Consider the following 22935-nt stretch of genomic DNA (forward strand, 5'->3'; position numbering starts at 1 on the left):
GTGGTAGTTGACGGTCTCGCTCGCCCGGGCCCCACCGGCGGCCGCCCCTGTCACGGCGGAGGGAGCGGAGGGGGCGGGGCGCCCCGACCGACCGACCTACCTCTTCCTCCTCCTCCTCCTCCTCCTCTTCTTCTTCCTCCTCCTTCCGCCACCGCCGCCCTGCCGCTTCCGCCTGCCCGAAAAAGCCGCGCTCCGGCCGGACGCGCGCCAGCCAATGAGAATCGCGCTCTCCCTTCCGTCCCGCCTCCTCCCGGCCGCTCCTACCAATCGCGGTCCCTCACATCTCCAGCTGCCAATCCCGGCAGCGGCACTGCCCGTTCCCCCCCCCAGGGGGCGCCCCTTAGGCGCGCTTCCGCCCCGCTCCCTCCCCGCTCCCTCCCGCCGGAAGTGTGATGTGGCTGCGAGCGGGTCGCCATGGTAAGCGCGGGGCGGCGGGCGGGCGGGGGGTGCCTGCTCCGCTCCGGGGTCGCCTCGGCCTCGGCCCCCGCCCCCTCCCCGGCCCCCCCTCCCGCCGGCACGGCCGGCTTCCGTGCCAGCCGCGTCTACCGCCGAGCGACGCTTCCCGGGCCCGCTGGCACCCCAGAGGCCCCTCGCATCCCATCCGGGCCGGGCCTGTGAACCCCTTCAGAGGCCGAGGCCCTCGCCCCGCCGCGGGGCAGCGAGCCCGCGGGAACGGAGCCGTCCCTGTTCTGCCGTAAAGCCTTGCCTAGCAGTTGGCCTAGCACTAACGCAAACAGGCATGTCTGCGGCCCCTTGGTCCCTTTCTCACCCCCAGTCCGACAGGTTTTTCCCTCTGTACCGGCCTAGCCCGGGTTTTCCCTGGGGCGGCAGTCTGTGCTCTGACCTGCAGTGCCTTGTCTGTCAGGATAGTATTTCTGTCTCTTCTGACCTGGTTTATTGGGTATGTTGTTTGACGTCTTGCTTCTTGAGCAGTAAGCTGAATCCTGACACTGACTGCCGTTCTCGTTTTTCAGGAATAGCGTCAGAGGCCTAGGTCCTTTTGCTAATGAAAAGCATGAGCAGTGTATATAGAGTTGACCTAGAGGCTTATTAGCATTGCCATTTATGTTTTCTATGGTTTCTGCCTTTTTTTTTCATTCTTTGTACAGGGAATATAGATGAAAGATTTGTGTTTGGGTTAGAGTTAAAGCTGTGCGGTGAAATAACCTTCTCAGCTGATCTTTATACAAGCAGTGCAGATATATGATTTCTAAATTAAAAGGAAAAACAAAGGAATAGCTAAGAGAAGAAGACCTTTCCCTGTACAAACAAAGGTTTGTACATAACTTTAGCACAGAATTATTTGAAGATGAGCATTTTCAAAATTTTTTCTGGAATCATGGAATGGTTTCAGTTGGAAAGGACCTTAAAGATCATCTAGTCCAGCCCTTCTGCCATGGGCAGGGCCACCTTCCACTAGCTCAGGTTGTTCAAAGCCCCATCCAACCTGACCTTGACAGGTTATCCATCACCAGCGATATATACGGTACAACTTCTACTGGATCTTTTTGTACTTCCCATGTATTTATTAAAAGAGTAATATATCTTGAACTTTTTTATAGTTTTGTTCAAAAAAAGTTCCTGGGCTCCACATCTTGTCACCAGCAGGAAATTGCTGGAAGTTGCTCACCTGAGCATTCCTTGGCAGATCTTTTAGATGAACCTGTTCTAATCTGTGGCTTCAAGCAGTGAACAAAGGGTTTTCATGATAAGAGGCATAAATTATCTCAGAAGATCTAAAACACACATACAGAAAACGAGACAAAAGAGAAGTGAATACCTCACCTCTGATCAGTACCTTGGAAGGGTAGATAATATAGAAGAACAACATAACCATGGTGTTCTTCATAGTACTTAAAATTATTTGAGATTGTAGAAAAAAGGCAAGAGAACCTTTATGATCAGTGAGACATTTACATTAAGCACTTAAATATAACGCTGATGTTTAGAAAAAAGATTATGGCAAGCGTATGAGATCGTGTGAGAATTTTTTTCTCTGCTTGTCCGTGTTGCTTGTTAGAGGTTACTCTGTATGTTTCAAGGAACCTGAAGTAAGACAGAATCTTTTAATGAGACTTTTCTCATGATTTTGTGTCATAGGAGGTGAAAATAAGATTCCTCAGTCTTGTGGTGGTTGAATTTCCTCAGGGAAAACAATAACCCTCATGGCATATCCAGGACTTTGGATTCTCCATGATGCTACTTCTGGTGTCATGGCTTTTTGGAAAAAAAGTTGTCTTCTGGGACTGGCAGTCATGAGCTGTTGGTAATGACACTTTCTTTTGAGCTCACACTTGACTGTGAGATAGGAAACAGCTGCTGTCTGTGTATTGTCAAATGGAAGAGAGTAGAGCTATACCTCCAATTTGTTCTCTTTCTCCAAAGATAATGAGCTGCAACTGTGGCAAGCCAGTAGCTCTGTGAATAGCATAATTTTTGAAGCATTATTTCCAAAGGACTTTATCCCTTGGAACTTTCTATCCTATTGTCTCCCAGGCTTCCTTACCACATCCTTACTAAGCAAGTCAAAACTTGTGCTGGGTGAAATGCCAGCTGCTGCCGAACAGAATATATATAAGCTGGATTCTACCTGTCTTTTCCTTTATGTGAAAGCACAACTTGTGTTTATTTTTTTCCTGTTCACTACCAGTGAGTAGAAAAAAAAATTACTGTTTTAACTTAAACCAGCTTTGGAAGTGGATAGAAGCTGCTCAATGGATTAAAAAGTTACTGGAAACAGAAAGGATGCAGTATAATGACACAGCTGCTTAATTTATTGAGAAGCAGAATATGTATTGTTTCCTGACTTTTACAAATCATGGTGTCAGCTTATCCTGTCAACTTTTGAAATTTTATATCTGAAAACTCAACAAAACTTTTCCTGGTGGGGTTGAAAAATTTGCCACATGCATGTGGTGTGGTGGGTGGAAAGAGGGAAGAAGCCTAAAGTAATATTGAAATTAATGATGAGCCTCTTACCTGCTGAAGGGTTGTCTTCACTTTCCTCTGTAGCAAAAATGTGCATTGCAGCCAAACATGAGTACATGTACAACAAACAGCTTAGTAGCTATGTTTTGTGTCTGTAATTGCAATTTGGTGATGAAGAAAATACATAATTGTAGAAAACTTCACAAAGATGGCTTCTTTCCCTTCACCCTCTGGTTAGGACTGGCGTTGAGCCCCACATTATTGCCGAAAAATTGATTTGGGAACTTTCCATGGGGGGAAACATTTCTGTCACAATCTTTGTTGCTATCTTAGAATGGTGTTTATAGAAGGAAGGGGAGTTGCTCATATAACCAATTGTAAAAGCATTCATTAGTAAATATTGATCCAAACCAAGCTCTCGGATATAAACATAGCAGAATCTGAGACACTGTTCTGCAAAAGAGCTATTAGGAGTCTTCAAGTACAAAGTTTTGTTGTTTGGCTTATTCAAAGTTAAAAGGAAGAATCAATCTTGATTCAGAGTTGCTAATAGCTTTGTCTTTATCGTGGCCTAAAGGTAAGTAGGATTAAAAACGTCTCCTAGTTCATCTTACAGTCTTAGGATGTCTTTGTATTGTGAATTTATTTTGGAATAATGATGGACAACTTTTTGCATGTCAGTATTATAATGCTATCAGGCACTGAATTTTTTGAATAAGGAGCAATTAGAATTTCAGGGAGTTACAGCTGCAGTAACAAATTTTGCATCTGATAAGGCCTTTGGTACCCAGCTAATCTGATTTTGCTGGGAATCTGAGGATTTTACTCTTACACCAAAGCTGTTATGCAAGAAGATGCTAGGACCTCCTTTGCTACCAATCATGTAACAACTCACCCGTGACCCTGCACTGGATGCTTGTTGACCCCCATGGCAGCTCTGGCATGCCCCTAGCAGTAGGAGCAAACACTCCTAATTGAGGAGAAAGCAAGAAGGATCTACTCTCCATGTACCTTTCCTCCCATCAGAATATCAAGCTTGTCAGAGAATTGAAAAGGAGAGAGGAAAGGAGAAATAGGACACGCAGTGCGGATAGGTAGGGACAGTGAAGTATGTTGTTTACTACGCTAGTATTGGTGCTTAGTAAATCTCGTACCATCTGTAACTGCACTTCTAAATAGTAATACTGCTGTGGAGTAGGCATGTTGTGAGTTACTTCAGTAACTCAGTGCTCAGTATAGATACTTCTGTGTCAGTTTACAAGAAGATGTGAAAATATATCATTGATATTTTGCTTCTGTGATTATAGAACAGGGGAAGCTATTTCTTCTGCCATTGTAAGATGCATCTCTTGTTCTGATTTGGGAAGAGTAGGATGCAATGAGTCTGCTTTCACAAATTTTACCACATACCTGAATAGTCCAGGAATGACACAAGTTTTAAGAAACCATTTCTTTGCTGAGTGCTGAGTAGTTCTTACTAAACATCTTTGGCATTCTGTCTGCTATTAAACATCTTAATTTTATTCAGTAATAGCATGCGAAGTGGGGATCACATTCTTCTGCAGGCCATTTGAAATTAATAATGGGCTGATTATTCATTGTAAATTTTCCATTCATGATCCAAACTCTAAGTTGAACAGAAAAGGAAGTTACCATAAAATAGTCAATGTCAGTATTTAATTTTTTGATTGGCTGCAGCATTAGACACCATGCACATCCACTGTAATAGCTACAGTGTTGAATACATTTTTCTGCTGGAAACAGCTGGCATCTTGCTGAAAATGTAGCTGTCTTACAGATGCTAAGAATCCAAACCACACATCTGAAATCTGCCAAACAAGAGACCTGCAGAGGTGCTGTAAGCCTGCCCGGTGCCATGGGACATCAGAGACTTAGCAGAGCTTTTAATGATTTCTTGACTAAGTACGTTTTTTCTTGATAAAGAAGTATTTATTTTTCACGTTTTAAAGAGATGTTTCTACTACTAATGAATGCAAAAATAAGTATTTAAATAGTATACATAAAATGTTACTAATTTTTTTTTTTAATTCTTAGGTAAATTAAAAGGTAAGCTTTTTGTGCAGGCTTTAGAACAGAAAGAGCATACTGTCCCTTTACTGCATGCAGCAACTTCTTAGGCTTTTTGTAAGGATGTTCAGGAATGCAGTTCAGCTTTGAATTGCACAGGCTTTCTGTGGGGATAAAAGACATTCAGAGAAATAGAAGGCATGTGGTTTTTTCCTGTTGTGCTGTGGAGCCAGTCTCTAGTTAGTTTTGATTCTTGCTTGTGAGTTAGGTATGTAGTAGAACTTTCACCATAACATTATTTTCTTAAATTTATCAAACACTGGCAGATAGAATTTTAGCCATCAAGGTATTCAATACAACAGAGCAAAAATATTTCAGTATCTTCCTGTTTAAGAACTTTGACTTTCTTCCATGTCCCATGTTCAAATTCCTGTAGCACCTTCTGTTACAAAGTCAGGCTTTTTGCATGCTGCTTTTATTAGAGTAAGGTTGTCATCTCGTGCAAAATGTGCTGGCATGTTAGAATGAATCTTGCCTCTTCCATTCACAGACACAGTTTTTACTGTTTCTTAAGATTCTCTTGTAAACTTGAGGTAAACAAACTAAGCAGTGTGGTGTGCAACTTCAGAAGGGGAGAGTTAGCTAATTTGACAGAACCTATGCTGCTCAGTTACCAAAACCATAGGAATGGTGCAAGTTAGGCATACTTTTTCAATGAACAGGAAGAGAAGCTGGAACTTACTCATTATGAGAGAAGTTGTCTCTTTCTTTACACAGATAATTTTTTTCCTTCTGTTTGACTACACTCTAGAAATACCTAATGTACAGATTTTTAGGGCAGGAGAGGCAAAAGAGCTACAAATCAAGGTATATGTCCTTTTAGAGAGCTCTATGGCAATGGCTGAATATCACCTGCTCTGTTCATAGTTCCAGAAACTACCATTAGGTTCCCTGTTACTCTGGAGAACATACTTAGCTTCAGCATCCTAAAAAGAGGATTATAGAAATTACTCCTGTTACCTAATGGGGAAAGAGAGCAGACAAAAAATCTGTGTAAAATTGCAAACTACATAATCTGCAACAGAGACATGGAGGAAAAGGTATCTTAAGCTTTTACTGCCATATCTAACATAAGTCTATGTTTGTTGAGTAAATATGTGGACGTATACATCTATGTTTTACGGTAACCCTGATAAAAAAGCTTAATATTGCAGCTTTCACTTTGTTTTTTATTGTAAATTTTTTTGGTGAAATGCTGTGTCTGTTAGCTGCTTACACCAAGAGTTCAATTTTGAAACTATTGTCTAGGTATTGGGGCAAGAAGAAGGAATTCAAGTGAGCATGGAATTTCAACATCGTCACCTTGAGGTGTCATTTCAGTGTTGGTCTGTGGATTGGAATTGCAGTAAAAAAACTAAATGTGTTGAAGTCAAAAGAGCTTTTGTAGGAGAGGACAACTGTTTCCATCTGTTAATTCATTGTCTGATTGTTTAAAGAGATTGGTTATGTTTTAAACAGATGTATTAGTCTTCAGTTAACTAAAAAGCATATATGTTAGTTCCTATGTGCTGTACTTGCCATTTAAATTAGATGACTTCTTCAAAAAATGTCTAGGGGAAAGATTCCCTATTACTCTTACTGAGCCTAAGCGTGAATTTTATGAATGCAAAAATATGTATTTTAGACAGAACTTTCAATATTTTAGAGAGAAATGTGAATGAGCATTAAATATTGTACTTAAATTCCTTGGAAACCAAATACTGGGGTGAATGTGCAGTAAACTTAGAGTCAAAAACCCTAATCTTGTTGGAGCAACCAGTAACTGCTAACTGGACAGTATTCGGATACTTACTAAGCACAAACCAGTTTTGTCTAAACACTCTTGCTTAGTTCTTCAGTGTAGTTTTGCCGATAATCACTTTGAACTTAACCGATTTGCAGGTTTTGTATTTTTCTGAAAGTTCTAATTAGCATGCCTCTTTTACGAATGCTTATTTTCCATTCATTTTTATCAGATTACATTTGGCAGCAGTGGGAAAACAAATTATTTCAGAATAAGTTGGAAAATAATGTAATTATGTGCATGTTTTAATTAACTTTTAGCAATTGCTTTGACCTTCAGGTTGGGAGTAGTCCTACCTGTTTTATTTCCTATTTTTTTTTTCAGTATTATACTCCTAAAAATTAGATTTAGACTGGGAAGATAAGAATTGCAGTACCTAATGGAAACCTTTAGATAATACACATTTCCAGCTTTTTAAGACCTCTTCATTAAAGTTTAATAGATTGATTTCACTTTTCTATGATGGGATTTGAAGCCTACATTACTATTTTAATGTAGGCTTTTACCTTTTTATCAGCTCTTCCTTAACCACAGTTTAACTACAGTGTAAGCTCTTGCTCACATTCTAATATGAGAAAGGCAGCTAAACGATCAGGTATCATTTAGCATTTGTTTCTTTGGTTCCAGAGAACATAATCATCCATAAATTGTAAAATATTGAGGAGGAAAAAAGAAAGTAAGACTGTTATAGAAAGACTGTATAGTCTGCAGCATGTTAGACAAACGCAGTTGTCATTTCTTTAGAATATTCTAATAATTTGTCTGTGTTTGTCCACATAAATTGATTATTATAATAGTAACTATGGGGCAAAGTTTAACAACTTACTGGAGCTACAATGGCCTCTGTTTTTATAGCGCACACAGATGAAATCATGGTCACGCTGCAATCAGAGGTAGAGTAATCATTTTGTAAATACTGAAAGTTTAGGGAAGATTAAGCTTTGGTTTCAGTGTTAAGTCTGTTCAGATAAACTGGAAGAGCTTTTGTTTCACGCTTTCTACAAACCCAGGGGGACAACAGCATGGGGTTTATGTTCTCCTCCTGCAAGTTTTTTTCCCCCTAGAACTGTGGTATCTGGTGGTTTGTTTTAAATGGAAGTATATGAGGCAAGGGGAAGTTCAGCAGGTCCTCCATGGCACATAGTTGTATCAAAACTTACAACATAATTTATTATAGTGCTACCCGGGGATTGCATCATTAAGTGGTCCATAATTCTGTGGTGCTGTCTGCAAAGACATGGAACAAAACAGTATCTGAATCAGAGAATGTGGGAGTGATGGAGCGAATAAAAAGTACAGAGGCAGGCACAGTACAAAGTCTTGGTTATGCCTGTTATTTTCACTGTAGAAAAAAGTTTAGGATCAGTGCATCTATTATGGCTATGTCTGCTGAGTCTGAATACACATTTACCAGGGATCAGTAAAAATTTAGGCAGTCATCTGAGTGTGCCCTTCCTTTCAGCACATGGAATTAAATACTCCTATAAAGTGCAAGAGTTATTGATGACCAGAACTCTGAGCTGCTTCCTTTTTTTTTTTTTTTTTCCTCTCCCCAAATGTAGTAAATTTAATACTGACTAAATTGCAGGACTGACAACTTTTGTCTATAATCAGGTTGGCAGGGGCTGTGCAAATGTTATGGCCCATCAGGATTCCCTTTCTCAGCCACGTAGGAAGTTTTTCACTCTAAATCAACAGTTACTAAAGTATATTAAACTTTAGTTTATACTTTAGTATATTAAACTTCTATTACCAGGTACTGTTCCATAGATTTCTTTTTACTCCATCCGCAGGCTCCTCCTTCCCTCTCTTCTCACCCCAGAAAAAGGAATTGTCGCACCATGTCCTGCTCCTGTAATGTAGCGGACTCACTGATGGAGTCTTCCAGAGGCAACTGGAGACCATTCCTTTCCTTATAACTCCCTGTTTTGCCCCAGTATCCTCTGTGCTGACAGCTACACTGTTCAGATGCGGACTCGGATACGAATACATTCAAATATCTCTAGCTGTAATGTTTATATTCTGACTACCATTAGTATTTCTAATGCATGCCACCACTGCTAATCTGAACACAAGAAAATTTTCAGGAGTATTCATTCTTTATTTCTATAGTGTATTATATGGAACTATTTTTACTAAGATACGATATGATCAGGGAAATAATGCTGAGGCATTTTTTTAAGTTCTAATTTTGGGAAGGATTTAAAAGAGCCTTTGGGCATGTAGCTCTCAAAGCTAAAATCCATGGTCTTAATTTCTAAAGACTTATGAAAAAACTTGCTCTTGCAAGTTGTGCTGAATACAATACCTCATTAGTGCTGCAGGTGATGTGATAGTGCTCCACAACTACCTGGAGACAGTATGGGGGGGTGGGCGGGAGTAAGGGGAAGTGTAATTACTTAAGTAACACAGAATGTAACTAATAAGGTGTTTCCACCATCTCAGAAATGTGCCAAATGCAGATGTAGAAAATTTCAGCGTATATAATTAAAGCGACAGCTTGCACTGTCTAAAACAAGAATAAAATACCAGTGCTGATTCTTTTCTGCATTTGCAGTCCGAGTTAGTTGTCATTTCACCAGCGTGTGGACACAGTCTAAAAGATAGCATCAATTTCTCCATGTGCTGAAATTTCTTTGTAGTGGGAATGAGGCTCACAGGATATACATTAAGCCAGTCAACGTGTTTTAAAAATTCCAGTTAATTACTTCTGGATCAGAGGAACCCAGTTTAACCAAATGAACTGCAGCCCACCTACATTACAACATTTTCCAAATAGCTTGGTATGTGAATGCAGTATTTTTAAAAAGGATTCCGACTCTTACAGCAGCTTTTAATTACATCAGTTCAAGCAGCTGGGTGTAAATCGCCCTTTTCTGTAAATTCATCTGGGCCATAAGAATGACTTCAGATGTGAAATGTGAAGCCGTCTAGTTCAGAAATAAATTTTCATTTCCAGTTTAAAATTGTAAACAAATTTTAAAATATACATGTCTGTCCTTTTAAAGTGACTGTATAGATAAATGTGTAATGCAGAGAACATTTCAGTGGAATGGCGTCTGTAATTACAGCGATGCCCTACGTTGTAAATCTGGAGAAACACATGAAGAGCCCAACAAAGAACAATTATATGCTTCCCCTATTGATTGACTAATAACACATTTCATGAGTATACATTTACAATCCCTGCTTAAGAGGAAGCAAGTGTGCCCCTCTGCCATTTTTGTACGTTGAAGTACCCGATACTGCCAGCCTCCTTGGGAAGCAGCTGCAAGAGAAAGCTTGCAGGAATTCATGGGAACCAAGCTCTGGCAGGCACTGTGCTGTGAGATGTCGAGAGCAGCTGTCTCTCCCGGAGGACTGATCAAATTAATCAGTTGATAGGGAGTATCTGGCTTTGCTGAGAGGCAGCCACTCCTGGATCCGGCCCCGTCGCGTTCCTAGACCTGTGGGAGCCAGGAGACACTGCCTCTTGTAGGTCGTAAGAGTTGTCTCTCCAGGGGAACTGTGAGTTTCCTGGTTTCTGAAGTCAGCCAAAGCTTGTGCCTAGTACAAAGGCAAAAGTCTGCTGATAATGATGGACAGTGTTTTGACCTTTGGGAATAATATGGCTGTTATTTATGACACGGTAGAACAGAAATGATGACTCAGCTAGCTAAGCTAAAATACTGAGAACATGATTTAGCAAATACTGTGGCTCAGGAGGAAATCAGGTAGCCTCACCTTGAGTTGCTGAAGGCTGGATTTGGGTGTTGGATCACTGCTCCACTCATGTAATGTCCCTTCTTCATGTTCTCACTCATCACAGAAACCTTCCTGCATGTCAGCTGTTGCGTGTAGTTGCCATTTCCTCTTTACCTTTCTCTACTGCATACCTTCCCTCTGCATCTTAATAATCACATTTTCACCCTGTCCCTTTTTTGTCTCTCAGGCTATTGTAACAGAAAGGGCATGAAGAATGAGGGAACTGGCTTGGGAATTTTGCTCCAGCAGAAGGATGGCTGATGCAAAAGAGCTCCTGCTTCACGCAGAAGTAAAGGGGAGAGTAGCACACCCACTCCGGTGGCTAATGCTGCCTTTGAGGCCACGCCCTGAAGGATGCTGAATTCTCTCATACAGGCTGCAGAGGCAGAGTTGTTCAGTTGCTCCTTGAGCCTCTCCATGCTGTTCCTTCTTAATGGGTAACTCTGCACCCACGGGTGGCCTGTTGAACACCATTAACTTAGACATTTAAGTTAGTGTATGTAGTCCTCTCTAATGCATGTATTCAGGCTGGCGGTTGTATGCATGTTCAGGTATTGCTTCATATGATTCGTGAAGACTTGTATGTAACATAAGGTTATGTTGGTTTTTTTGTTACTAGTTTTTAGATCTCAGTATCAGAAGGGTCGTGAATGTTCCAATGACTTTGCTTCTACTAAAGCTTCTCATTTTTCTCTCTTAATTTGCTGTTAGTCAATACTGAACTGAAATATTGTGATTTTCTTTTGAAATTCTCCTTAACTATTTAGAGAAATTTGATTATTGGAGCTTCAAAACATGCAAATTTTGTGACATAGAAAGTGCACATAGATCAACAGAGATGTGCCTCAGGCTATGGAAATGGGAGCTCTGATGTGCTCTTAAGTCCCACCAAGTTCTGCCCGAAGAAGGAAACTGAAATGTAATACCTTTCATAAGTGCTAAATACTTACACTTAATTAAATACTACTACTCAGCCTTCTGGGTTGAGCAGTATGAAAAAATACGAATATTTAGACACAAATTCGTCAGAACTCCAGAACGAAGAGTGAATTTATTGTGTCTGCTTTGCCTTTTCTTGGGGGAGTTCAGACTAAATAGGATTTGCAGATGAGGGTAGCTGAGCAAACAGAAAATAAGGCTGTTTGAAGTAAGCTATTGCCTAGTATACTACCTGGTGCTGTTAAGTTGACCAGAATGTCAGTTGAGACACGTTAAGTTAAAAAAACCTGGAACAATAAAACTGCAGTTTCAGGCAGCTGGATTATTTTCACATTGTAAGAAGAATAAGTCTCAGATTTGGGACTAAGTATTAGAAGCTAGAAATCACAAGGACTAGTAGGCAAATATTTCTACTAAAAATTCAGTGAACCTATTGGGGAAAAAAAAAGATGTTGCTAGTGCATTATTTATTGGAATGGTGATGTGGCACTTGCTGGAAATCAGCATCAGCTGTCTTTCTTCCAGATTTTGTACTTGGGTATGGAGAGTACCTTCTCTCCCCCAATAATGTTTATACTTCTGGAAAAAGATTGCTTCACATAAGCAATGATAGTTGCTTATAAATTAATGAATAAAGAACATGTTGGCCACACAAGACTCAGACTTTAGTTAAAACAGAAAGGTTGTGATGCACTTTACTGCCTATTACTGATATTTTAAACTTTAGCAAATAGCCAGATACTGTAGCAGTTTCTCAAAAATTGTTTCTTCTTACTGCCAGTAGGCAGATTAGTTTTACTATCAAACAATAGAACTTTACTACTCAATGCTAAGGCAATTCTTCCATTTGTCCAGCATTTTCCATATAATTAGCACTTCTAAAAATATATTTAAAGATGTTTTAAATTTAAAAAGGTGATTTGAAAATAAAATTAGTTACCTTTTTGTAGTTCAGTTAGGCTTAATTGTATGTATTTCTACAAATCTGTTGAATTTTGGGTGTAGTCTTCATAAAGCAGTATATTAACAATCCTCCTACATATTTCTTGTTATTCTCTGTCTTGGCTGCCACTGGTTTACTTGTCAAATACTCTTCACCTCCACCTTCACCACCACCACCATATTCTATTGATGCAAACCGCAGTTACACGTATTCTTGGCCAGGAGGGAACATCTGTTTTCTGTAACTCCTAGCCTGCTGCTAATGGCTTTCCACAAACTGGCTTTGGAACAGGTGCCTGGGAGCAAAACTGTAAGGTTACCGTTTTGCCTGCTGTTTCTTTACCCTTCTTTGGATGGATTGAGAAGGAAAAACTCCATTCTTCCACCATTGTGTGCAACGGGCTGTTAAAAGAGTTTCTGGCTCACTGGCATTGTAGGTTTCTTTTTTGTTTTTAATGGGTATTGTCTAGGGGATCACCTGTTTTCTCCAGCTTATGCAGTGAGGGAAGTTTTGTACTGCAAAGATATAATTTTTCTTTTCTAATTTTCTTCCGTAGTCTGCCATCTTCAATTTTCAGAGTCTACTGACTGTAATCTTGCTACTCATATGTACGTGTGCCTATATCAGATCCTTGGCTCCCAGCTTACTGGACAAAAATAAAACCGGGTACGTAGTCTGATCATTTTAAAGATATACAAGCTGTTTGGTTTTAACTGCAATGTTTTAGTAACTTCTAATGGTGTGTGATAATACAAATCCTATTTTGAAAAAATTCTCTCTTCAAAGATAAAAATCTTCATTTTGTACCTTACAATAGAATGCAGTAAGGTATTTGCAAGCACTTAGTTGCAATTTTATAGTAAGAATTTATTAACTAACAAAGCCAGCTAATACAGCTTTATTAATTATTTTCTGGATTTGCAGCTTTCTCGTTGGATGCTTATTAAAGATACAGAAATGAGTGACAGAAAGAAAACATTTTCCTACGTGCGGCTGTTACCGTAATGATTTCGTTTTGATTCTTAGGTTGGGTAAGAAAACATTACATCAGAAGCTGGCTTTTTTTCTGTTTTCAAGATAGGCATTTTGGAGGTACAAGTTTGAAACACAGCTTTAGCAATAATCTGTAACTAAAAAAAATTAAAAATATTTTTTAAAATAAGTAACACTATTGTGATGTATGATCTCTTTAAGTCATTGTTTTGTATTCTCTAAGATGAAGGAATTTGTAGATGAGTTTTTGAAAGCTTCTACAAAACCTAACCTATTTTTTTTGTCCTTTGGTCATTCTAACTTCATCTCTCACTTTCATTCCTAAAGCACATGTTCCTAGGTGACCAACGTTTTTCTCCTTTGTGTTCACTGTTTTCCTGGAATGCGCTTAATTTTGCAGGGCTGATACTGCTGCAAAACAGTTCTTCTCTACCCTGCTTGCCAGTACAGTTTTTTGGGGGGGTGGGAAATGGGGACAGCCACAGAGCCAGATCTGTGCCTCACACTGTTAATACCCATTCACCTTTTGGCTTACCAGTTTTCTTTGTGCTATAAAGACTGTGACTGGATGTTAGGTGCAATCAGCAGTATGCAGAACTGTTATTTAAATGCTGCGGTTTTAAAGTAATGATTGGGCAATTTTGACCTAGAAACCACTGAGACTATCTGTAGTATTTCAGTAATACTGTCACCTAAGGTTAATACAAAGGAGATAATATTTATAGAAGTAGGAGGTAATTCTAGCTAGTAATGTTCTAGCTGGAAAAAACAGACAGGCTTTTGGGCACTGGGTGTTTGTCTTGTCCATTTTTTCCATTAGGTCATTTGCTGTTAAAGAAAATGGTTTTTCCCTAAGTATCTTCTGTCACTTCTGCATTTAATTTTCAGAAAAAGTGTCATGTTTTAAGTAGACTCTTGTCACTAAGAACCTTGAGTGTTTGTCCTCTGAAAACCTTTGTTGTAATTAACCTCTGGAATTGCTGTTTTATCACACAAGTTTTCTTTTAGCAATGTGAGATACCCAGAGTACGCTAGCTTTTTTTTGATTTGGAGTTCAAACTTGAAAATGCTTGTGTCCTTTCATATGAGGCCATGAGGTTGCCACTGACATGAGAGATTTCTTCTGATAAAAGTAAAGATGCAAAGAAAGGATGACTTCATGAGGACTGGGGAGGGTGAGGGGAATTTGCGTGTCTGCTAGTGGAAGATAACACAATAGTCAATGAGGTATACACAGTAAGAAGTAAGAATATTTATTTTACTGATTAAAATTTTAGTGCTGTTTTTGGCAAGGAGTATTTCCTTTAATCTGGAGCTACTCTGTTTATTCTTGAGGCAAATCTGTCTGGAGTACAATAGAACTCTCTTCATAAAGTGTTTTCAAAGGGTGCTGACACAGTGGAGGAGTTGGGCGTTTGATCTGTAGGTTTGTATTTATATAGATGTTGGACATACTATTTTATTTTTGTTTTATATATACGTATGTAGGCTACTTTGTACTGGAGAATAAAATGTTGGCCTGGAAGCAATGAAATTTGTTTCCTGAATGGTAGATGTTTACATGGAGCTCATATGCTGTTAAACCCCTGTCCCTCTCCACTAACATATTCCATGCTCAAATGGAAATGTCTAGACATACTGGATAAAATAAATTCTAGTGATATTTCATTTTACCACAGAGATGATCTTACCTCATTATTCCTGCTCCAAATTAATAGCATAAAAAAGTAGCAATAAAATATTAAAGTGACAGAGAGGAGAAATGTTGATAGTTATTCACTGTATTTCTGACTAAGTGAGTGGTAACTTTGGTGAAGATTTAAATCTGTTGATAGTAAGTAAAGAAACATGTTTCTGTTGGTTGAGAGACAGTGTTGCAAAGTGATGTCACCCATCCTCATAACACTGTATTTCATTCTGTTGACTTCTGCCAAAATCGTCTTTTCCTACCAAGCCAAACAGAATTTTAAACCTTCATTTTCCCTGACGCTTCTTGAGTGTTTCCATGTGCTTTGTCCCTAGCAATAGCGTTTAATGTTGGGAAAGCAAGTGGAGATTTACTGTTTCATGCTAACTAGAGGAGAATGCGTACCACAACATAATTCTCTCCTCCCTGCTAACCAGAAAGATGTGTTAGCTTATCTGCAGTGGAGATTTCCTTTGACTTGCCATAAGCATTGCAGTGGGGTATCTCTCACACTGCCTCCTCCAGTGGCAATGGCGTTGTCCTGGTAAACACATGGCAGCTACATTTTGCAGCATTCCCAGTCTAGCAGCCAGAGTCTAAGGCCACACTAACCCTTTCCCATCTTACTGGGTTTCATTTCTTTGGATTTTTTGTTCTCCAGATAACTAACACCACTTTCATGATCAGTGCTTTTAACATAAACACTGAAAGCCAGGAATATGCAGCAGCTCATGCACAGTTGACTTGTGGCTGCCAGAAAACAGCAGGTATGCAAGCCAGACTGACACGTTTCACCTGCATCAAAACAAGGATGAAGATGAACTTGAAGGGGAGAATAAGGAACAGTGCAATTACTTTGAGTAGTTGCTTCAGGAGAAATTATTTTGGAGCAGATTCATTCAATGCAGCATTGTTTCTGTAATAATCAAACGGGTTTTGACTTGAAGTGGTGCATGTTGTGGACCCGAGATGAACAGTAATGGAAAAATTCAGGAGAGCAGAAGGCCTGCACAGGCTTTTCTTCCAATGTGAGATCCCCAGTTCATTGAGAGGCCATGATTATAACTGTTTAGAAGGTCCAGATTTCAACTTACTTTTGCTCAGCAGCAAACTATGTGGACAAACAGATGTACTGAGCTGTTCCAATAGCAGCACAAGCCACTTAAAAAGGTACTGTTGTCATCTGTTAGAAGGCTTGTCAGTCCTCATGTCAGTGGTGACTTTAAGTTCATAAATTGTTAACTGCAGTAAGGGTAGCTGATGAAACCCATATTCTAATTGTTTTTGTTGGTTTTGCAGCATGCAATCTGTAAATCTTAATTTACAAAGAGTAATGACAGTTTCAATAGTCTTAAGTGCCATCCACACAGTAGTATGGGGCTGTGTATTTTGCTCTGTAAGATTTACAAATGAATGCCTTTTTACCTGCATGCAACTTCAAAAAGTGCATAGATGTCTTCAGGTTACTTTACTGTATGACCTCTTAGCCTGGAAAAGTGTGATGGTCTACATGCAGGGATTATTACTTCTGCTTGTGGAGCTATATAAAAGCAGAAGAAATGAGCTTTGACTATACAGAAGTACTTTTGGCTTGAGGTAAAAAGATCTAAAGCACAAATGAAAAAGCCTGTTTTCTAAAAATTGAAAATGCTGGAATGCTCTTCACAATAAATTGGTCAGCAAGAGGTACATAAGTCAAAAAGCATTTCGCTTTGACTTTGAAAACCTCAGTCAGTTGCTGCCACGTGGTTCTCACCTTCCCAACACTGGACATTTGTTTCAGAAATAAAGGTGAGGCTGCTGAGTGGAAAGAGGGAGAGATGCTGAAGTAAACAAAGACCATAAAAGAGGTCCTAAAATATGAAGTAGCACAGAAATTCTTTTTTAAAAAGTGCAGGGTGTTGACTGCTGAAGTATGCAGGTGCAAGTGGCCCAAAACTACCTGTCCGCATTCAAGGAGGAAAAAAACAGGCAATTGCCGGAGCCCAAGAAAGGGGGAAGACAGATAATCAAACCATTGTTGGTATGGGTTCAGAGCACTGTAGGAAATCACTTGGAGAACTGCCATCACAGCAGGTAGTAGATACAACCCCACAAATAACGTAGGCTGAAGTTACTACTGATAAACATATCAGGAGAAGGAGGAAAAATAATTAGGTTTTTTTCAGTCCATAAATCTATAAATAGACAATATGGTTGAATCCAGATGTTTTTACTGCATTGCAAGCAGTCATACTACGAAGGAAACCTTCCTGTAGATAAGCTTTCACCACAGTTTTGACCAACATTTGAAAGGCTGAAAGCTGGCTTCTAGTTCAGGATGCTTCAGTATTCTTCCCCTCTTCCTCCTCAGATTCTAAAGCAGTCCCTGCTGTTGTTCCTCTTGAGCAGTCAGTATGAGATTATTTTAGTTACACAGAGTATATTATAAATTTGTGGCATACATGCTTGTACATCCCTTTGAATGTGCTCTGAATAGTTGAATTCTGCTTTTCTCCATTGTTATTTCACTTGTGAGAATTAACGTTCTGGGCAAGCAGCATTAATGAGACATGAGCAAGGTAAACCTTGGTAAAAGAGTAAAAACAAACCTGAAGAATTGTTTTGGTATTTATTTCAACACAAGTGTTCTGTATCAGATTACAACTCTGAGTATGCTCTGCTAGAAGAGGGGTTTTCTACTATTGGTAAGGGAAGTACAAAAGAGAGACTACAAAGCATTAAAGTTAAAGTACTCAGGTTTATCATCTCTTATACCTGCAGGAAAACTTGCTTCAAAATCTTAACATAAAAAGTTTTCCATGTACAATGACATGGAGGCCTGTTGGTGTTTCCTACTGCAGTACTTTTCTAGTTCTGTTTATTTTCTTTGCGTAATTTTGTCTCTGGGTTACTTTAGAATGTAGAATTCTGATGAAATCTTTAGATTTGGAACACAGACTGAGTAAATGCATCTTTGCTTTTCTTGCATGCAAAAACCTTGCTAGACTTAGAAAGAACTTTGCCACTTGTTCAGTTCATAGCCTGTACCCCTCTATGCAGGTATCTGGTGTTTTCTGATGTTGAGAAGACTGTCAAGTTGACAAACTACTGTTAATTTGGATTGTTTTAGCATAGAAGAAAGAAAATCAGTTGCTGTAAATTATTTTATTAAGCCAAGAGCCTAATGAATTTATTTTGTCTTTACAGACTATTGGGAATATTCTGGAAATGCGCCAGGATTGGTAATTTTTTTTCTTTGAAATCTTTAAGACCAGTGCTTTTTCTAGAGTATGCATTATTTATTGGGATAATGTTTCTGTGTAGCAATGAAACCCATACTCATACATCATCTTAAAAAATGCAGGTTTTACCTCCATGAAACATAATGAAGGGCTGGGGGGGTGGGTCATAACTATCTTTCTTAGCATCATGGAAGTCTGCATTTTCTAATGTCAATTCATGTATGTGTTATTATATTTGCAAAAATCTTTTGCACTTTTTACTACATGAGATAACCAAGGGCATACTTATTAACATACAAAGAAATCAATGATTCCTTACAAACTGCTGTCTATTTGAAATTCTGATGGAATACTGACAAAAAACAGATATTTACCTTATACTAATAAAACAACATGGAATTCACAATGCAGTAAGGTTCTGTTTAATCACAAATGTCTTTTTTCTCTCCTTTCTTTTGCTAGCTTCTGTGCACTTTAGAATTATGCAAAGCTGTCGCTGTCAGGTGGCATCTCTGCAAGCTGAACAGCTCTATCTGATTTTAGACATTTTCCTATAATATTGATATTTATATTTATTTTAATCCTTAGTCTGAATTTATTTTGAGAAAGAAATGGGAATATGGAACAGAAGTTCAGTCTTAGCATTAAGTTATATCCAAGATTTTTAAAAAATTACAAATCCATCATCAGAACAGTGTTCTTGAAATTGCATTGTTAATGCAGAACATTGAACTTGTAATTCTAGATCTTCCTACTTGTCATTGAACCTAAATGAAAAATATATGGTTCCCTTTTCTGCATTCTCAGGCTTTGAAAGGGACATGACATACATTTTCCAGTATGTCAGAAAGCACTGACGCAAAAAACAGGTTTTTGTGAAGACCTGTTGTTAAAATGATTGCAGATATTGTCCTATTTAGATAATAGACATAGCAGAACCAGTTTTAATATTGAAGGATATTGAAGTTTAGTAATTGAAGGATACTGGCAAGGTGGCAGCTGTCAGAAATTAATTTTGAGCTATACCAGCAAAAACAAATATAAAAATACAGCTGCATTAAGGTTTGTTCAAGGTTGAAGAGGACACCTTGCCTTACCATCTTCTTTTTAGTTAATTGAAGTGCAAGCATATTTTTTTCTATTAGCTATGCACAGCAGTTTAAAAACTATTTAAAAGAATGCACAAGAGGTTTTATGAGGTCCCTGTCAACTTGATAAAGTTAAGAACTGCAGTTCATGTGGAATATAGTCCTGCTTTCCCATCATGTAGTAACATTAACATGTTTGCATTTGCTGCATCCAAGGTAATGCATGCACTCTTGTGCTCCCTACTGAACTGCTTCCTTTTCTCTTTGTCATGTAAAGCACCAGTTTCTTTTCAAGTTACATCTAGAGTGGTCCAATTTGACTTTCTTTTAGACTGACAGATGAGAAGGTAGCATCTTAACATTCCTTCTGTATGTTTCCTTACGTAACTAGCATATCCTCAGTATGGGAAATGGGCTTTCAAGATGATTCCTATCATTCTGTTTGTATTAATCACAAAGGCATGTAGAAAGTGTAGGCTTTTAAAAATGAAAATGCCTGCTGGCTTCCTTTACGTTTAATTTGCCCAGTATGTTTAAACAACCTTTTCACATATGCATAAGATTTTAATAACCAGCAAGTGGTTACATATTTACAAAGTTGTGCAAAATGATGTTTAATCCTGCCACATGGTGACTTCTCTTTTAAGAAAATTAAGAGCAGGGAAGTATAACCCATATGAAAATTGTAATACTTTAAACTGTAGGAGGTGGACTTCCTCAAAAATTTATTTTAAACAGATGTGAAACTGCAGACATTAATTCATTCAGTTATTTGAAGTTTAATTAAATATATGCCAGATCATGACAACATCTTGTAATGTCACTGTGGCAGGCACTCCTGCTTATGGGAGGTGTCACTACAAGTATTTTATTTTTCTTTTGCCATGGAAAGTTTGTTCCTCCTGTGTTTGAAGGTCCTGCTGGTAAAAGAGACTTTTTTTTTTTTCTGACGATTACACCTTAATGCTAGCCTTGAGAACCTTGGCAGGTTTTTTTAATGTTTCTCTGAAAACCGCGTTTCAGAAAGGATGGTTTATAGTAAAACAAAAGACCTCGCACAGCAAAAGGAAATTGAATTTTGTTTAAAGCAAACAGCTCCACCTCTGTCTTAATGCTTCTGAATGCGTAAAACCAGGAATCTTCTCACTTTAAAGAGTCAATGCTGTGTTAACACTTCCTGACAGTTTTGTAGGCTGGAAGTACCATCTAGTGTAGGGGTATCTCTGCTCTCCAGAGAGAAGTTGGTGGATTCATGAAGAATAATGCTTAAGTAGAAGAGTAAAAGACTATTTTTATCAGTAACCTGAAAATCTGTGGACCAGACCCTCTCCACATGCTAACAATGTTATGTCTCTGTAGCAAAGAAACAAGACAGGCATCTGGCCATGTCTGGGCCTCTGTGAGCTCCCCAACCGGTTAGCTGGCTCCTACATGATACCATGCATAGAAGATGCACGCTGCATGTAGCAGCTGTCATGGCCAGACAGCATCGAGGTACACCTCTTTGCAGCTGACACAGAACAGCTTTTGAGCAGCGATAGCCCTTAGCCAGAACTGGGAACAGAGCCAGTAAAAGATTTGGTGTCTTGTTCAGCTTTCCAATGCCTGCGGCCTGACTCTCTTTGGCACTAAGAGATAGCAGCAATATATTCTTTTTTTTTTTTTTTTTTTTTTAAATGTTTTCCTGGAAACTGCATCTCAGAAAAGATGGTTTATAGTAAGGTAGAAGTCCTTGTATTGAACTTTGCTTAAAACAAACAGCTCCAGCTCTGTGTTTATGTAGCAATATATGCTATCCTACATCTTAATTTTCCCACTCCCATGTGTGTTCTTCCTTAATACACAGCTATAGTTGTAATAGCATTTCTCCAGCTAGAAATGTTGAATATTAATTTGCATGTGCAAAGGGATAATTACCGTGTTAGGCTAAGAGCAAGCTAGGTCTGTTTAGTCATGCCTGAATTTTTGTTTGTTTTTTTTCCCCCTCTCAGGTGAACGGAAGAGCCCCTACGTGGCTGTGTGCTGTGTCGTGATGGCCTTCAGCATTCTGTTTGTGCAGTAGCAACTGGAGAGTGTCCCCTTCGCCCTACTACCAAACAGCAGAGCATGGAAGACCTTCTGACAGGAAAAGATGGGGAAGTGTCATCAAGTCTCACCTCGCACATTGGATAGCCTGTCTCTTAGTGCACCCCCCACCCACCCACCCCCCGCAAACAGACGGTCATGTAAAACAGACGGTCATATACAGTATTAGTGATTGTAATGTAACCAGCTCCAGGTGACATGTACTTACTAATGTCAAGTCAGTAGTGACACTCCTGATGTAACTCTTGAAATACTGAGTTTCACAGGAGCTTTTTTTACACCATGCAGTTGAAAAGTCTTCTAAGTTTTTGTTTTATAGACCTGTTTAATGAAACTTTAAAATGATAAATCTAGCAATAAGACCGCTCTCACAAGAATAAAGAACATTGTGACTCTAGGATATGTTTACAAAAGTATTTTCAGTTCTTTACTGTCTGAACAATTCCTGTCATTTTGTGATAGCTATACTTGCATACTAAAAATATGACCTCTGGCCTAAGTTACATTCAGCTTTTGTTTCCTAAGCTTGTAATTCCTCAAATAATCTATCAATATTTTTATTGTTAAGATAAGATACAGATGAAGGCAGGGACCATAACTGTAGTGGTATCTGACTAGCTGCTGAGAAGGCACAGATGTGGGGTTTGAGGACCTGGACTGCTCGGTGTAAAATACCATATGTATCCATTTTTAGAGATCTAGGTCTTAGGTAAATCATTCCCCAACTTTTTTCAGTATTGTGAGAGAAAGATTCCAAAGGCTGTGCTGCTGTTGTTGTGTGTGATACAAGGTTGCTAAATCAGCTAAGTGAACAGTTAACTTCTTAGGAGTCTGCAGATAGGGAAGTTGCATGTCCCAATATTCTAATGGTTGAAGAAAACAACTAAATTAGATTGCAGTCACTATTAATAAATATTAGATTATCTTTAGTAATACTTTCCATTAGCATTTATTTTATAGTTTTGCAAATTTTCAGTAATCTAGTAACTTATTTTAATAATACTTGACAGGTGTTACACTAGACAACTGTATGACTTCATATTTACTGCATTTGAGAGTTGTCTGTCAGCACTATTTTTTGGTGTTCTGAAAAGGTATGTCATCAGAATGAGCTAAGCTGGCAATAAACACACACTGAGAGGTATGTAACTGTTGTCATTCTTGTTTGAAAAACTTGTTTCATAGATCCAGATTACCCTGCATTTAGAAAGAAAGTGATTATTAGTTATTACCTTCGTGTTATCTCACATATACCTGCATATCTAAATCATAATCAGAAGTACTCGTACAAAACTCTTTTATAATCTGGAGCCAGGAAAAACAGATTTCTCCAGGCCAAATAAATACCCCTGGTGGTAAACCAGACAGGTTCAGAGGAATACAGAGCTGTATGATGATGACCATACCATGCACACACAGAAGCCTTAAACTGT

At 38.9% G+C, this 22935-nt stretch overlaps 2 protein-coding genes across 5 annotated transcripts in view; one reads left to right on the plus strand and one right to left on the minus strand.

The window, feature by feature from the left end:
• Nucleotides 1-131, minus strand: part of XRCC4 (X-ray repair cross complementing 4) — a 182281-nt gene extending 182150 nt beyond the window's left edge. Inside the window, exon 1 of one of the 3 annotated variants that reach the window (XM_030004059.2) lies at nt 113-131. The gene's annotated coding sequence lies outside the window, so the exon portion shown is untranslated. Of the gene's footprint in view, nt 1-100 lie in introns of all 3 variants that reach the window. The other 2 variants (XM_030004058.2, XM_030004060.2) reach the window with 2 other exon arrangements.
• A 149-nt stretch (nt 132-280) lies between these two features.
• On the plus strand, nt 281-22646 carry TMEM167A (transmembrane protein 167A). 2 transcript variants are annotated; one of them, XM_030004063.2, is made up of 4 exons: nt 281-417; nt 12982-13091; nt 18295-18329; nt 21409-22646. In XM_030004063.2, exons 1-4 carry the CDS (start codon nt 415-417, stop codon nt 21477-21479), a joined length of 219 nt encoding a protein of 72 aa, XP_029859923.1. In that variant the 5' UTR covers nt 281-414; the 3' UTR covers nt 21480-22646. The 2 variants fall into 2 exon arrangements, with proteins under 2 accessions (XP_029859923.1, XP_029859922.1); XM_030004062.2 differs by lacking the exon at nt 281-417 and adding an exon at nt 6030-6056.
• The last annotated feature ends 289 nt before the right edge of the window (nt 22647-22935 follow it).

This window comes from Aquila chrysaetos, chromosome Z, assembly GCF_900496995.4.
Source record: "Aquila chrysaetos chrysaetos chromosome Z, bAquChr1.4, whole genome shotgun sequence".
In the NCBI taxonomy this organism is placed as follows: Eukaryota; Metazoa; Chordata; class Aves; order Accipitriformes; family Accipitridae; genus Aquila; species Aquila chrysaetos.

Bases quoted from the DNA above. Each gene is read 5' to 3' on its own strand.
- TMEM167A (XM_030004062.2), top strand. The intron at 13,092-18,294 runs GTACGTAGTCTG...TTGTCTTTACAG, and splicing joins CTGGACAAAAATAAAACCGG to ACTATTGGGAATATTCTGGA. The intron at 18,330-21,408 runs GTAATTTTTTTT...TCCCCCTCTCAG, and splicing joins CTGGAAATGCGCCAGGATTG to GTGAACGGAAGAGCCCCTAC.